The sequence below is a fragment of the Platichthys flesus genome, chromosome 7 (genome assembly GCF_949316205.1).
Source record: "Platichthys flesus chromosome 7, fPlaFle2.1, whole genome shotgun sequence".
NCBI classification, from domain to species: domain Eukaryota; kingdom Metazoa; phylum Chordata; class Actinopteri; order Pleuronectiformes; family Pleuronectidae; genus Platichthys; species Platichthys flesus.
This window is the reverse complement of record NC_084951.1, coordinates 21,556,701-21,571,443: the sequence shown is the minus strand read 5'-3', so window position 1 is coordinate 21,571,443 and position 14,743 is coordinate 21,556,701. Positions and strand designations below refer to the sequence as shown.

Sequence of the window (14,743 nt, the reverse complement as noted above, 5' to 3'; positions counted from 1 at the left end):
TCGGCAGCCCATTTAATACAAATTAAGTATTGCTGCAGTATAGACGGTAATAGATACACACATGGGAGGGTGTACAAATGTGACAACACATATATAGAGTTACAATATAATCCGAACTGAAGTTCCACAAAAATGTTTACCAAGCACACGCCTTTCACCTGCATCACACTTGTTACCAAAATAAGAAGGTTGTAATCAGATCAGATCAGAGTCTTTAATTTGACTAATGTTTTAATTGGAAGTTCAGAATAAACAAGAAGTAGCTGCAGCTAATTCATTAAATGAATCACATGATCGTATTCTGAACTTATTGATGCCATTAATATTCAAACACTTCCCTGTTTCTAATTATTAAACCAGATCAGGATAAAGGAACAGCTCTTGTACTTTGTGTTATATTTCTGATGTGGACTCTTGTGTCATTCAGTGGTTAAAACAATATACTAACATATTTATAAAATATTCATGTTTTTTGTGCTTTTACAGTTTGTTGACAAGTTATTTAATATTCCTGCTATTTATTGGACTGCTGTAAATACAAGAACAGGAAAGTGACCCCATTGGGTTCATTAGTGAACTTTTTGGATCTGTTTCCTCAAACGCCTCCTCATAGATCTCACCGTATCCCACACGAGCAAAGTGCGGCCGTGCGTCAGGTCAGAGAGCGAGAAGCCGCTCGACCAGCACCACGCTGGACCCTGGTGAAGAGTGTGCAAGGGCCCCTGCAGCTCCCTGGAGAGTCCTGTCCGTGGCACATGCTGCTGGGTGCTGCCATCACTCCCAGCTGCTCCGAGGTGGAAAAGACTCGAGCACAACACATAGAGACACATACACTTACTGTATATACACACTTACATCTACACTGATGACAAAACATCCCCAAAAACTAAAAAAGACATGACTTTACTTAGAATTTAAAACTGAAATATGTGAACTGTGTCTCTCCGTCTCTCCCATTGCCCTCTTTCACTCTCTGAAATCCCTGAGTCTGCACTTTGTGTGAGTATGTGTGTATATCTGTGTGTGCGATTGTGTAAGCGTCAGCACTCTGGGTAGAGGGACGGGGGGGAGGGGGGGGTAAAAACTCCCCACGCCAGCGGGTTCCAGTTTGACCCCCCCCCCCGTCCACACAGTTGGGCTTAGCTCCACAAAAGGGGGGATAACAGGGACACAGTTGCCGTGGAGAGGAGGGGGTAATCCAGGGTAAAATGGGGCACACCAACACTGCCTATCCCCCCCCCCCCCCCCCCCCCCGAGCCCCCCCATCCCAACCAACCAGTTGGTTCTGGACTCGGTCTGAGGGCCCCTGATGCCCGGGAGAATCAGTCCGAGCTCCAAAACATCACGTCAGCTGCCTCCACTCTGCTGCTGAAACACACATCTTACAATAAATATGAGATAAAAATCATAAATCAATCACTCAGACGACGCTGAGCCGCCTCACTGGGTCCGTTTGGCGAGAAGCCGTCGCCGGGTCCGTGATCGTTTGATATCAGCGGATGAAAATGAAACGTGTGCACAGATGTGGCCTCACAATAGGCTCTATGGCAACAGCATCATGAAAGAGTTTGTACCCATGGTGATGAGAGCGGTACCTCACGAGTAGTTTGGAGGATGGAAAGAGATCATATTAAAGCTCTTTAGTGTCATCACACAGCAGGGGGAGTTCTGCTCAACCCTTCACTGCTCCGTACCTTTGGAAAATTTAATTTTCCTCTTGGAGATGAAGCATTAAAATACAGAGTCGTGTTAGTCTCATATTTATCTGCTACAGAAATGCCACATACGACCCAGTGGATCATCTAAAAGCAGCTGACATGATCCGTTCCTGTAGCTCTAGTTTCTCTCTCTCTCTTACTGTATATGCAGCGACGGGTGACAGGTGCTCAGGACACACCGACGCAGTTCAGCCCGACAAAGAGGACACAACAGCACAGCTCACAAACACTGTGATATCATTTTCTGTTACATATATATTGTTGTTTTGTTCATGTGCACTTCTGTCTGTCCTGTTTCCGTTACCTTAGTCGAGGGTCGAGGACAGAAGACGTCAAACCTTGTACAACTTTTCATTGATGTCATGTTGATAAAGGATAAGTCGATATTCTTATTGTCACCCTGTCTGTGGCTCTGTGCAGAAACAGAAATACATTTCGTCCTGATTATTGGAGGAAAAGTCAGTGATCATCAGATCATCCAGAACAACAAGTCTGTAAATGTCTCAGAAATCAAACAGACATTATCTCTGTAGAGTGAAAACAAGCTGATCTCAAACATATGTTGTCATTTAAAAAGGCAAAATGATTTACGCTAACTTTAACTCTGTAGTTTTGGAAAAAACGTGCCGATGAAGCTGGCAGCGATATTGTGAGTAAATGAAATACTAATGATAAATATAGAGCTGCACTGTCACTAGAGGTCAAACCTCTGCCGAGACCCAACGGTTCCCTTATGAAACCATATTTCATAAGGGAACGTCTACTTATAATGTCATGTTATTGTTGAAACAATCAGAAACAAGTTAATTACCTTTGCCAGGGAGATTTTGATTTCATAAGCGTTTAGTCGAGTGACTTTAAATATGGTTTCATAAGGGAACCGTTGGGTCTCGGCAGAGGTTTGACCTCTAGTGACAGTGCAGCTCTATATTTATCATTAGTATTTATGTTCTTTCTCATGTTTGTGGCATGAGCAAAATTTTTATCAACTACACTTCAAACTTAGAACCTGAATAATAAACATACAGTTATATTAATACAATCAAACCTGAGCATTGTTATTTTTGGAAGAAATATTTGTCTCTAAATTATTTCTAGAATTAAGAAAAATGATTTGTAGCAACTCGGATTATAAGACAACATTTGAAGGTGATGATATAACTGACCCTGTGCTTTTAGCTGTGATCAAGTTGCCATTTTCCACAAGTGTTTTCTGTCCTGTTTGATTTCCATGCAGACATTGTGCAACCCCCTGAAGTGGCCACAATCACTTCAGTTTGAAGACGAGTGAAAGGCTCCACTTTGTTTTCTTGAAGGTGAGTTCAATTTTCGGGTCGTGGAGCAGCACTGGGAGGACGAGCTTTAGGAGGCAGCTTGTGTCGGGTGAAGTTTGTGCACAGGCAGACCGGATAGGGCCGGAGGTGTCTGCTGAGGAGAGGGTGAGAGGAGAGAGACCGAGGGGGAGGAGGCTGCTCTCATCAAAGAACCTCTCAGACTCTACAAGTTGAGGAGGGATGTCGCAGAGACCCTGAAGCCCTCAGACCCCGGCAGGCAGAGCGACAGACAGACGACAGACAGACGGAGCTGCAGAGAAACAAACCTGAGGACCAGAGACTGAGTTTGAAATGACGTGCCGTGAGGTGAGCATCCTATTTTATTGCATTGCTTGTTCAAATCCCTCATGATTTCCATCTGTGGGAGACAAAAGATAATAGATTGAATCACTGTCATGTGCGTTGATGTACTTGAAGATACTTTAAACTGCTTCAGCAAAAGAAGAGCTCTATTCGTTTATTTAATTGTGATCGAGAACACATTGAACACAATGACAAATGCATGTTGTCGGTTTGAAAATTACTTTTTTGTGTCAGACGGTGAAACAATGAGTCTTATCTGTGTCTCGGTTTATATCTTCAAGAGCATTTGTTTCATCCTTGACAGTTTTTATTGCTCCTGGTGGCAGTGGAAAGATTATCTTAGACAGATAAACATAACCATCAGCATGTGAGATACATCTTTTATTAGCCTCTAGGACTATAAGAACGATGTGACTATATTTGTAATATTGGAGTTTAGCAATATTTAAGGTCTGAGCTGATTTTTTCCGTTTTGATTCACCTCACGTGTGACACTAAATATAGGCCGTCTTTGTTTATGTCCCTTTTTCCCGAGGAGCTACGGAGTCGGCAGTTTTGGCGAGCCATTCTGGCAGAGCTGCTCGGCACCCTGGTGTTAGTGAGTGCCGTGCTGGGCGCCTCTGTGCCGGGCCCAGGAGAGCTCCCTGGGGGACCCCTGTACCCAGCTGTGGCAGTGGGTGTGGTGATTGTTTCACTGGGCCACTGTTTTGGAGAAATAAGTGGAGCTCAGGTGAATGTCTCAGGCACACGTTGATTCTGAAATGTTACATTTCTTTTGTCTGACTTGATCTTGATCGAAACTCTCTGTTGGTCGTCAGTGGTAGAAGAAGTACTCAGTAGTACAAGAACCTGTATCACAAAGTACAAATACTGAATTGCAACTTAGTGCTTTGTACTTAAGTGCTTTAAATTATTTTCGGTTAATCAAATTAATCGAGAAATATCAAAAGTACAAGTATGTATAAGATCAACTAAATGTACTGAAGAATCTAAATTAATGGTGCTTGTTCTTGAAAACTGGCCCCTGTCATTTATATATTAGTATGCACATTATAGAATTAATACAGTTAAATATAACAGTTTGGTAGTTTAGTCATGTGACTCTCAACCTGGGGTCAGGTGTCCAAAGAGTGACAAGTTATTTTCAACAAAATAATATTGAAGATGTGGCCTTTTCTCAAATCCTTTTTTTTAAAGGCATTGAATTTGGCTATTTTAATTGAAGAGTTGAGTGGAAAAGTTTCTTTGGTGAACAACTTAAAAACATCTGAAACATGACCAGGAACTACAAGAGAGTATTATACAATACAATACATATTTCATCAGCCACAGCCACAGAGGATCTGTAATAACACACTGCAGTTGTTAGATAAAAGTAGTGGAGTAAAAAGTAAAACATATTTCACGTATTTAGTTACTTGCACCTCTGTTGCTGGGTGGAGGATGTGATCTGACTGAAGTCTGTGTTTCTGTGATCAGGTGAACCCGGCAGTGACTCTGTCTCTGTTGGCCACTCGGAGGGTGGATGTCCACAGGGCCCTTTTCTACATTGCTGTGCAGTGTCTGGGGGCCTCTCTGGGGGCCGGGGCCCTCTACCTGGCCCTGCCGATGAAAACCACGGCGGAACACTTCGTCAACAGGGTCCGTTTTTGAAATATTCAAACGTCAAATTCAAAGTTTAAAGTCGTGACATCATGTGTGAAGTATCCGGTGGTGATTCCGCTCAGGTGCCTCTGGAGATGAACGCGGGCCAGGCGCTGGGTATTGAGGTTCTGTGCACCTTCCAGATGGTCTTCACTATTTTCTCAGTGGAGGACCAGCGGCGGAGGGAGAGTCCAGAACCAGGGAACTTAGCCATCGGATTGGCCCACACAGCTGGAGTGTTAATAGGGGTAAAATAAGCTTTTGGTGCAGATTTATGTTTTTTACTACCAGAAATAAATGTCTTTATCAAGTCATCTTAAATTCCAGTTGTACTAATGTTTCTTTTTACAGGAATCCAAACATTAATTTGTGTTTGTGTTGTGTTGTTCCTGTCAGGGACGGTTCTCTGGTGCGTGTATGAATCCTGCTCGTGCTCTGGGTCCAGCCATCATCGTCGGGTTCTGGGAAAATCACTGGGTGAGAGAGAACGTCCCAAACCTCTGTCCTAAAAACACTCATCCACTACTGTTTAATAAATGTTTGACAATGTTCATACGATATCAAACACTGAATCAAGCAGATATCAGTATTAAAGAATAAGGTGATAAGACGGGTGATAAACATCTATAAAAAACATTGATGCTAGTCTGCAGATTTTAAAACCTGCAGAAGTTTATTTAAACAACCCAACCCTAAACTAACTTCATTCATGAGTATTAAAAAGATTGAAAGGTCTATAATTCCTAGAGGCATAAAGTTGGACAGGTTATGGCTTCATACATCAAGTTATTGTTGGTTTTCTGTTCAAGAGATTCATTGACAATAAAGTATAAAAATATAAATTCCACTGAACTTTTTATGGCCTCAGCTGATAATAAGCTTACACTTTATTTTGGAGTCCTCTGTGAACTGAAAACATTTCTCTGTCTGATACTTCATTATATTATCTCCCCATCATCTGTTTTTCCTTGGCTCCCCGGCAGGTTTACTGGATCGGCCCGGTGCTCGGTGCTGTGCTGGGCGGAGTGTCCCACGAGTTCCTCTTCGCACGCAGCGCCTCTCGCCAGAAGCTGGTGGCGTGTCTGACCTGTAAGGACATCGACATCGTGGAGACAGCCAGTATGACCGGATCGTCCCTGTCCACGGTCACGCAGAATGCCATGAGAGCCAAGCAGGCCAACAAACAAGACGGCAACTGAAGACACATGCACTTCAAGAGAAAAGACACATGGGATCAATAATTACAGCAATATTACAGTGATTTGATGAAGATGTATAGTGTACAGTTGATGTCATGCAGATTAGACTGAGCAGGGGTGAAGACCAAAGAAAAGGGAGAAGCTGTGGAAACTGTAACGTATGAAAACACCACATGAGGTTAATGATATAAATACAATTAAATGTTACGTGATAAATGTTATAATAAAAAAGATATAGAGGCTGAAGATGAGAGAGGCTATTGTACAGTGGCAAGACAAATTAAATGAGTTATATAAACATTATAAAACTTGTAATAATAGAATAAATTTCACTGCAGATGCTTAGACCTGTTACAGAACAAAACTAGTTAGGGTAACGTTGAGTTAGTGTTGCTGTTAGGGTTAGGGTTGCGTTATTGAGTAAGATGATTAAAGATCCAGAACCCACCACATTTATTGGATTATTGCCTAAAGGGGTTGCAGGTTCATAGTAAGATATCCAGATGAGTATGTGTAAGTAAAATGTACTTGCCCTAATTTGAACCATCAACCCTGCAGCTAAAGCCTGATGCTGTACTGACTGAGCTAAAGGGCCCACATGAGACTGTTGAAGGTAACCCTGCTGGGTTTAGGGTTAGAAATAGAATAGAATTTTAAGGGACTGTTGGGCCTTTTTCAGAGGTATGAACTCTAAAGTCTAGTTTTTTTACATGTTTTGGCCTTTTCTACTGTAACAAGTTTAAATATCTGCTGTGAAAAAAGATTGAAAACTTTGTTTATAATTAATTAATTATATTATATTAACACCAGATAGATATAAAATATACGAATCCTGTACTAAAGCAGTCATATTTACACGTTGGATGATCGGTCAGTGAACTACACACATGTGATTGAGTGGAAAAGTATGATTTTCACTATAAGATGTAATAGAGAAAACACAGAAATAAAGAAATTCAGGGATAAAAGCAAATCTGTCAGAGATGCTTTATGAAAATTTATGAAGAGATTTATGAAGATTTATGATTTGATAGATTGACAGAAAATGATCTTCTGCAGCTCAGCTTTAAAGAGCCTGATTTCGTCCTCCACTGTAACACTACAACACAAAGTGCATGTTTATTATATTCTAGGTGGTGGGACTAAATTGGTGTGGGAGCTGCATTCTGGCCGAGACCTTTGAGGTCCCAGCACCCTGTCATTAGTGTCTCTATGAGTGTCGCCAATATTGTGGGACTCAGTATTGTTACTTTCATATTTGCACATCATTAGAATTCATAATGGGAACTCATAGAAATCCGGCTGAAAACCCCTCATGTTGTCAGCTGCGCCTCGTGTCTGTGAATGCTTTGAAATGCTAAAGAGCTCCTGCCTCCGCGCTGCAGGTTCAATGACGCCCTCAATTAGCCCAGCATCTCTCTCGTGTGTGTGTCTGTGTGTGTGTGTGTGTGTGTGTGTGTGTGTCTGTCTCCTCTCTCACAAACAAATGGACCTTCATACCTCTGTAATGGCTCCACAGAGAGAACTCCTTCAGTGGAAATACGCTTTGTAATTTGAAATGGACATAAAGAGCGCACTTTTGTGTTTGTTTAGGTGTGTGAGAGACAATACTTGCTGCTTTCATGAAACCTTCATTCAAATAATAATTACCGCATTCGTTTAGAATTATTTTAAATGGTCGGTTCACTCACACGTTTTTCATTACGTCTCGTGGTGTTTAGCCGAGCAAAATTATTCTGTCCAGTGCTACAAGAGATTTCTTTTTGTGGATTTGCACAACTGACCCTTTAAAACACACATCTAGCATAATAAACACTGTATTCATTGTGTATTCATGGTAGTATTTGGAGTAAAGCAGAGTTGTATATTGTGATATCTTGTACAAATATAACCATTTTAGCAATCTGTATTACTGTGGCAGTGTAATTTGAATATTCAGACAGGGATAGACAATAAGCTATTTACACACACACACACACACACACACACACACACACACACACACACACACACACACACACAAACACACAAGCACAATAGCTATATCGGCCACAGTGCCGCCAGCATTTTGCATTGTGTGTGTTTTTTCTAACATGTATAAAAGCGAGTTAAAACGACGAGCTCAGCGTTCTGCTTTCATCCCCCGCACCCCCGCCTCACCCTCAACAGTGATGGCTCTCGACTGGTCAGCGCGACGCCCGGTGCTTCTCAGTAACCCCGCTGCCCCCCACCCTACAATCCTGCTGCTGCACTGACACACTTCTGACACACAGTCACGCACACACATACACACACTCACACGCAAACACACACATTCGCACAGGGAAGATTCAGGGCTTTGGTCGTAGGCCTCAATCGTCACACTGTCTAAGCGTCTCATAGAATCCCCTGTGACAACGAGAAGTGAGCAGTGTCGTGTACATTTTTCTTTGCCCGTGGCTCTCAGTGTTCTTGTCCTTGTCTTTGCCACATTCACTCCTTCTCCATCTCCTTCTCCACCTCCTTCTCCACCTCCTCATGACGCTTGCCGTGTAGTGGTGCGGCCAGTGAAGCCGCCGAGCTCTGAGGCAAAGTCAAGTTCAGGTTTCAGCCATCATCATCCTTGCAGGCCTCATCAGTGACTCCCTGACTCCTCAGACTGTGGCTGGTGGTGAACTGTCCCCAGAACAGTCATCAGAAGCAATAAACCCGATCCTGAAGCTTTTGAGATTTACCACACTACAAGCATCTGTGCTTTAGTTTAATGTATATTATATATTATATATTATATATTATTATTATATTATCATATTATATGTTTAATGTGTGCGTCCATATGTGGCCCACATACATTGCACAGACAATGGTTTCACAGGGTCAGGCATTTCAGTGTATGGGTCAGTTCAGCGCTGTTAGCTTTGAGCACTTCCGTCCGGGGCCCCAACCGTATTATCTGCATTTGCGTATATGTGTGTGTGTCTGCGTGTGTTTGTGTGTGTGTGTGTTTGTGTGTGTGTGTGTGTGTTTGTGTGTGTGTGTGTATGTGTTGGTGTGTGTGCAGGTCTTTGTGCACGCATGTGTGTTTTCTGTCCTTGTCCATGAGCATTTGTGTCCCCTGATTATGACAGTTATGATATGTCAACAGATGACATACGCCCAAAAGAAAAGTTTGCCCTCTCAGCGCCAGCTGCTCTTCTCTGGGGCTGTTCTTCTCAGCCACCCCCCTCTCCCCTCTTGAGTAAAGACACAATCCTTCCTGTCGTCTCTTTCTCTCTTTTACATCAAATGTCTTTCTTAGATTTCCACTCTTTCTCGCTTTATCTGTTTGTCCTCTCAGATTTGCTGTCTCTTTTGGCCTCGGCCTGTGACGGGGGGGGAGACAGAAGGGGTTAAGTTTGTTTGATTTAGGATGTCCCGCACCGCTGGCCCCCCCGCCCTTGGCCCTGCAGGGGGATTATGGCGTCACCTGGGGCCCCTGGGGGGGTATTATAAAGCCCCTGTCTGGCCCTCTCCCCTCCGTCAGAGAGGCTAAAAGGTCCACCGGACACTCTGTCTATCCCCGTCTCTGCTTTAGAAATACCCCTTTAGCATTGATGCCCACGTCCTCTTGACAACTCTTCACACCTGAGATCTCCACCCACTCCCGCATCAGCTCACACATATGTCTTTGCGACAGGTGGACAGAGGCGGCAAGCGAACGCAGCTTTAACAGTTCATGGCTGTTGAGTGGATTCGTCTGTTGACGTTCTGAAAACCTGTTTTTGTCTTCGAACTGAGAGGGAGATCCCTTTTTTTGTTTTGGGACTGAAAAGGTACATCGACCTTTTCTGGTATAATCCTGATTTATTTTTAAATTTCACTTCATCTGGTGGAGAGCCTCAAGTGAACAGTAACCATGTGGGAGTTCCGGTCCATGAATTTTTGGCGGGCGGTCTTTGCAGAGTTCTTTGGGACCATGTTCTTCGTATTTTTCGGCATGGGCGCTGCCCTGCGCTGGACCACTGGGCCTCATCATGTCCTCCATGTGGCCCTCTGCTTTGGGCTGGCAGCGGCCACCCTCATCCAGTCTATTGGCCACATCAGCGGCGGCCACATCAACCCTGCCGTCACCTTCGCCTACCTTATCGGCTCACAGTTGTCTCTTTTCCGCGCCGTTTTCTACATCGTGGCCCAGTGCCTGGGCGCTGTGGCTGGGGCCGCTGTGCTGTACGGGGTCACACCTGGTAACATGAAAGGCAACATGGCGTTGAACACGGTAAGGAATGTTTTAAGAAAACAAAAACAAATAGTTTGGGGGCGACGCAACGTTTATTTTTTTAGTCTGGGAATGTATTGAATTTGGAAGATATATGTGGTGGTATCAGCTCAATGCAGCATGTTTTAGGTTTTATGATTATGAGGAGATCATCCATTTAATGTATTTATACTTTCTGTGACTGATGCATGTATTTTTTATGCATCTCCAGCTGCAGCCTGGCATCAGCCTGGGAATGGGCACCACCGTGGAGGTCTTCCTCACCATGCAGCTCGTGGTGTGCATCTTCGCCGTGACGGATGAGAGGAGAAACGGACGCCTGGGATCTGCCGCCCTCTCCATCGGCTTCTCCGTCACCATCGGACATCTCATGGGGGTGAGACAGCACGGACACAACAGGGACAAAATCCCTCCATGCAGATACACATGCAGATAAGTGCAGATGCAGCACAATACAGTAACAAGTGCGTTGTGTTTCAGATGTACTACACCGGTGCTGGAATGAACCCTGCTCGCTCCTTTGCTCCTGCTGTGCTCTTCAGGAACTTCGTTAACCACTGGGTAAGAACCTGAAGAGATCCTCTCCCACCACAGCTTTCACTCTATTCCTCGTAAATAACTGTTTCACGATGCCGATGTTTGTTGCCGACAGGTGTACTGGGTCGGGCCGATGATAGGAGGTGCCTTGGGCGCCCTCCTGTACGATTTCATGCTGTTCCCACGCATGAGGGGTCTGTCCGAGCGCCTGGCCACCCTGAAGGGCAGCCGGCCCCCAGAGAGCGAGACCCAGCAGGACACCCGCGGCGAGTCCATCGAGCTCAAGACGCAAGCCCTATAAACCCGCTCCTGCACCCCCCTTCTCCGATCATGATAAGGGACAAGGCCCTGAGCTGCGCCAACCCCACCTCCACTGCCCCCTTCACCACCACCAGCCATGCCTTCACACAGCGTCGCACGAGACTAACCCGAATACTCACATCTAGACTAATACCATTCTCCCAGTGTAGAAACCCCAACACACAGTCACATACACACACACACACACAAACACACATAGGTTTACATCCTTCAACCTCAGCACACATCAAGACTCCTCTAACCCCCCCCTGAGTCCTCACTTTATATTCTGAGCTGGACACTGTGCCCTGATGATAAGTGGTGACCAGCACCTGAACCAGCAGCCACCTCGTCTCTCCCCCACCGTCCGCCCGCCTGCCTCCTCCACCCGGCCAGGCCTTCAGCGGAGACGCAAAACAACGGAGCGCGGAAAAGCCTCAGATCGAGGATGGAGGGGTCTGTGGAGGCCGAGGCAGGGATGTGGGTACAAGGGTCAGAGGGCATGGGGGCGAGGTGAGGGTGGAGCAAAGGGGTGGGGGATTGGGGCTTGGGTAGAGAGGGCAACACTCTGGGTTTGTGGTCGTTTCAAGTTGGGTTAGACCAGTGAAGATGGTCATGCTTTTCATTATTCACCTGAATTTATCTCCATTTTAGTTTCTTTTCTTAGGTTCATTTTGTTTTCTGCACTTCAGACACGAGACGTGGATGTATGATACCATTAGAATTTTACCAGGGTTTCACTATTTTCAATCACTACATTTTATCTGTGGGTTTGTGTTTGTGTGTGTGTGTGTGTGTGGATACCTCTGCAGTACGTGTGAGTGTGTGCGTGAGAGTGAGCGCGTGCATGTGTGCGTGCATGCCCCGTACGTGCGCGTGTGTTTGCAAAGTGAGTGTGTATATGTGTAGCTTGCAGATACAGAACTTTTTATTTCGTTTTTATTTTCATTACCGCTCTCCTGTCTCGTCCCAGTGACTGTGTTCATCCGTCAACACTTTTTAAGACACCATCATTTCTCCTCCCCTCACTGTGGTATTTGCTATGATTCATTTTTACACAAACCATCTGCTTTTTTGTTCTGAACCAGCGCAATCCGAAGGAAATGTTGTATCCTATATTGGCTTTGATAGTGGGTCTGTTCACTGCAGATCAGCTGTGCAAGCTTTTACATTGAGTCTTATTTGATCCTTACTGGGAGCACAAGGCGTTTCAATAAAATTTCAACATTAATAAACATTTAAAAAAACAAAAGTTGTTACAAGGTTTGGGTCATTTATTCCCCCTGCACATTGTGGAGCGAAGTTTGAGCTGCAATTGATGATTTTGGCCAGAAGGTGGCAAAAAAAAGCACATGACAAACTCACATCTAGATATTAAAATAGGAATCTCCAGTGATATCTGCATGGAAATGAAACATAACATTCAGCAGGAAATACACTTTAATGAAAAATATAATGCTTCTTATGTAATAGATTACTTCCTACTGAGGTACATGGGGGGGGGGGGGTGTAGTTCAGGGAGGGGCTGTTTGGCTCCACTCCACCCAACACTATCACTGGTGTTTGATAAGAAAAGATAGTTTAAAACTGACTCTGCCATTTATCTCCCTCTGTCTTCTGTTCACGTGTACGTCACAGCTGATAAACCACAGTGTGACTCCAACTCCGGAACAAACCAAACAGCTACAGGTGCATTTCAGTTCCAGTCAACTAATCCCATGAAAAGACCAAAACCATTGTTCAAAAACTACAAATTAAAAACAGCAGTGGGCCACGTCATGACACATCCCTTCATTATGAGGAACCTGGGAATTGTAGTTTATTTTGAATAGATCCCACAAACACTGTCCGGGCGCTGCATATAACAACATGTGTAAATATAATATGTTTAAGAAGGACTACAGTTCCCTGCTCTATGGGAATTTATTGATCAGGCAAATATTATTACTAATGATTTATGTCTTCAGTAGGAATGAATGGTTTCAGGAGGACGTGCAGTTAAAGTACTGAGAGCAGAATGTGAGGTCACTTTTGGTCTTTGCATGGGATTTGGTGATAATATATTTTTGAATATTTAATAATATATATTAGTCAGTCGCATGTACATGAAATTCAACAGCTTCGTACATGAGCAGGCTGCTGGATCCAAGAAATAAGAAATGATACTAGTATTATTAACCACACAGTATGCACAATGTGAAGCTACAGCCAGCAGCCGGGTAGATACGTTCAGCTCAGAGACGGCTGTAGCTCAAGAGATAGTGGGTCGTCCACTAAACAAGGGGTTGAAGATTTGATAGAAAAAAAGTCCTGCATATAGAAGTACTGTATGAATGACACTTATAATAAGATATATAAATAGAGTCCATTTACCAAAAGGTCAGCATGAAAAGTGAAAAAAGGGGAAACAGTTCGTTTCAAAAATCCACCTAAAGCTCATTGCTTGTTGTAGTTTTTAACTCTTGAAAGTGAAAAAAAGCCTATTTCCCAAAATGATGAACGTTTATGATCAGTGAAGTATTTTTATCGACCCATGTAAATGTCCTACATGACTCATGTGCGACTCATCGGGCTCCTGGCGGACGCATGCAGCAGATGTTAGATACAGCTGATAGCGCTTTATTAACCCCAGTGGGATATTTACCACAATGACTGTCACCCGACACTCAGAGAGCAATGCCATGTACTTTGTTTCAGAAATATTCATTTTATTTTGCATATTTGATGTATGGCTTGGTTCATAACCACTGATGTGGTGCCACAGCACCGAGAGACTCCAGTTGTCATCGCTGAAACATCTCTCACCTCTGACCAGTACAATGAGCTGGAGAAGAATCTTGGTCCTCACACTGGTGATTACTGCATCATCGCTCTATTTCTCTGTCACACACACACACAGACACAAATTATACTCATACACCCACAACATTTACTTCTTGACACCTACATCAAAACAAATGTACTTGATATGTATGGATGGCTGTGTTATTTAAACATCCTAAATGATGAGAAATACCGGAACGCCATCTGACGACTATTATGATGTTTTCAGTGTTAACAAAGTCTTTCTCTGAGTAAGATTCTAACAGTAGCAAATAAAAACAATACAACGACCAGTGCTGCCTACTTTGTTCATGCTTATCCTTCATCGTCATAATTGCATATTCTGTTAAACTGTGTGTAATAACCTTGCAGTGGTGGATCAGAGGAACAAAAGGGAGAACAACAACCATTTTGTTCATTTGAGATGAGACACTAATAAAAAATGGCAGATTGAAGCCGGTATGGAGGGAGAGAGATCTCTAAGGCCATAGACACACATGTAACCTTTGATGAGCAGGTAATTGGACCTGTGTTTCTGGGAGAGGAGGCGGCTCCCAGCTTGGCTGATATCCAGCGTTGGGCTCGGTAGCGTACGGAGAAACTGCCGCCGCAGCATCATGTCAAGCAGACTTATTCCTCATTGTCTTTACC

General features: G+C 43.9%; 2 protein-coding genes across 3 annotated transcripts; both read left to right on the top strand.

The window, feature by feature from the left end:
* Positions 1 to 3,234: 3,234 nt before the first annotated feature.
* LOC133956437 (aquaporin-4) lies at positions 3,235 to 8,105 on the top strand. 2 transcript variants are annotated; one of them, XM_062391462.1, is made up of 6 exons: positions 3,235 to 3,358; positions 3,894 to 4,085; positions 4,835 to 4,996; positions 5,083 to 5,247; positions 5,396 to 5,476; positions 5,983 to 8,105. In XM_062391462.1, exons 1-6 carry the CDS (start codon positions 3,344 to 3,346, stop codon positions 6,196 to 6,198), a joined length of 831 nt encoding a protein of 276 aa, XP_062247446.1. In that variant the 5' UTR covers positions 3,235 to 3,343; the 3' UTR covers positions 6,199 to 8,105. The 2 variants fall into 2 exon arrangements, with proteins under 2 accessions (XP_062247446.1, XP_062247445.1); XM_062391461.1 differs by having other exon boundaries at positions 3,237 to 3,358; positions 3,891 to 4,085.
* A 1,607-nt stretch (positions 8,106 to 9,712) lies between these two features.
* mipb (major intrinsic protein of lens fiber b) lies at positions 9,713 to 12,511 on the top strand. Its single transcript, XM_062390950.1, has 4 exons — positions 9,713 to 10,432; positions 10,644 to 10,808; positions 10,913 to 10,993; positions 11,085 to 12,511. The coding sequence occupies exons 1-4, from the start codon at positions 10,073 to 10,075 to the stop codon at positions 11,268 to 11,270; spliced, it is 792 nt and encodes a 263-aa protein (XP_062246934.1). The 5' UTR covers positions 9,713 to 10,072; the 3' UTR covers positions 11,271 to 12,511.
* Positions 12,512 to 14,743: the final 2,232 nt, after the last annotated feature.

Excerpts from the sequence above, each read along its gene's own strand:
- LOC133956437 (XM_062391461.1), top strand. Across the intron at positions 4,086-4,834 it reads GAGAAATAAGTGGAGCTCAG|GTGAACCCGGCAGTGACTCT; the intron begins GTGAATGTCTCA and ends TTCTGTGATCAG. Across the intron at positions 5,477-5,982 it reads GGTTCTGGGAAAATCACTGG|GTTTACTGGATCGGCCCGGT; the intron begins GTGAGAGAGAAC and ends GCTCCCCGGCAG.
- mipb (XM_062390950.1), top strand. The coding sequence starts at position 10,073 with ATGTGGGAGTTCCGGTCCATGAATTTTTGGCGGGCGGTCTTTGCAGAG. Across the intron at positions 10,433-10,643 it reads GCAACATGGCGTTGAACACG|CTGCAGCCTGGCATCAGCCT; the intron begins GTAAGGAATGTT and ends ATGCATCTCCAG. Across the intron at positions 10,809-10,912 it reads CCATCGGACATCTCATGGGG|ATGTACTACACCGGTGCTGG; the intron begins GTGAGACAGCAC and ends GTTGTGTTTCAG.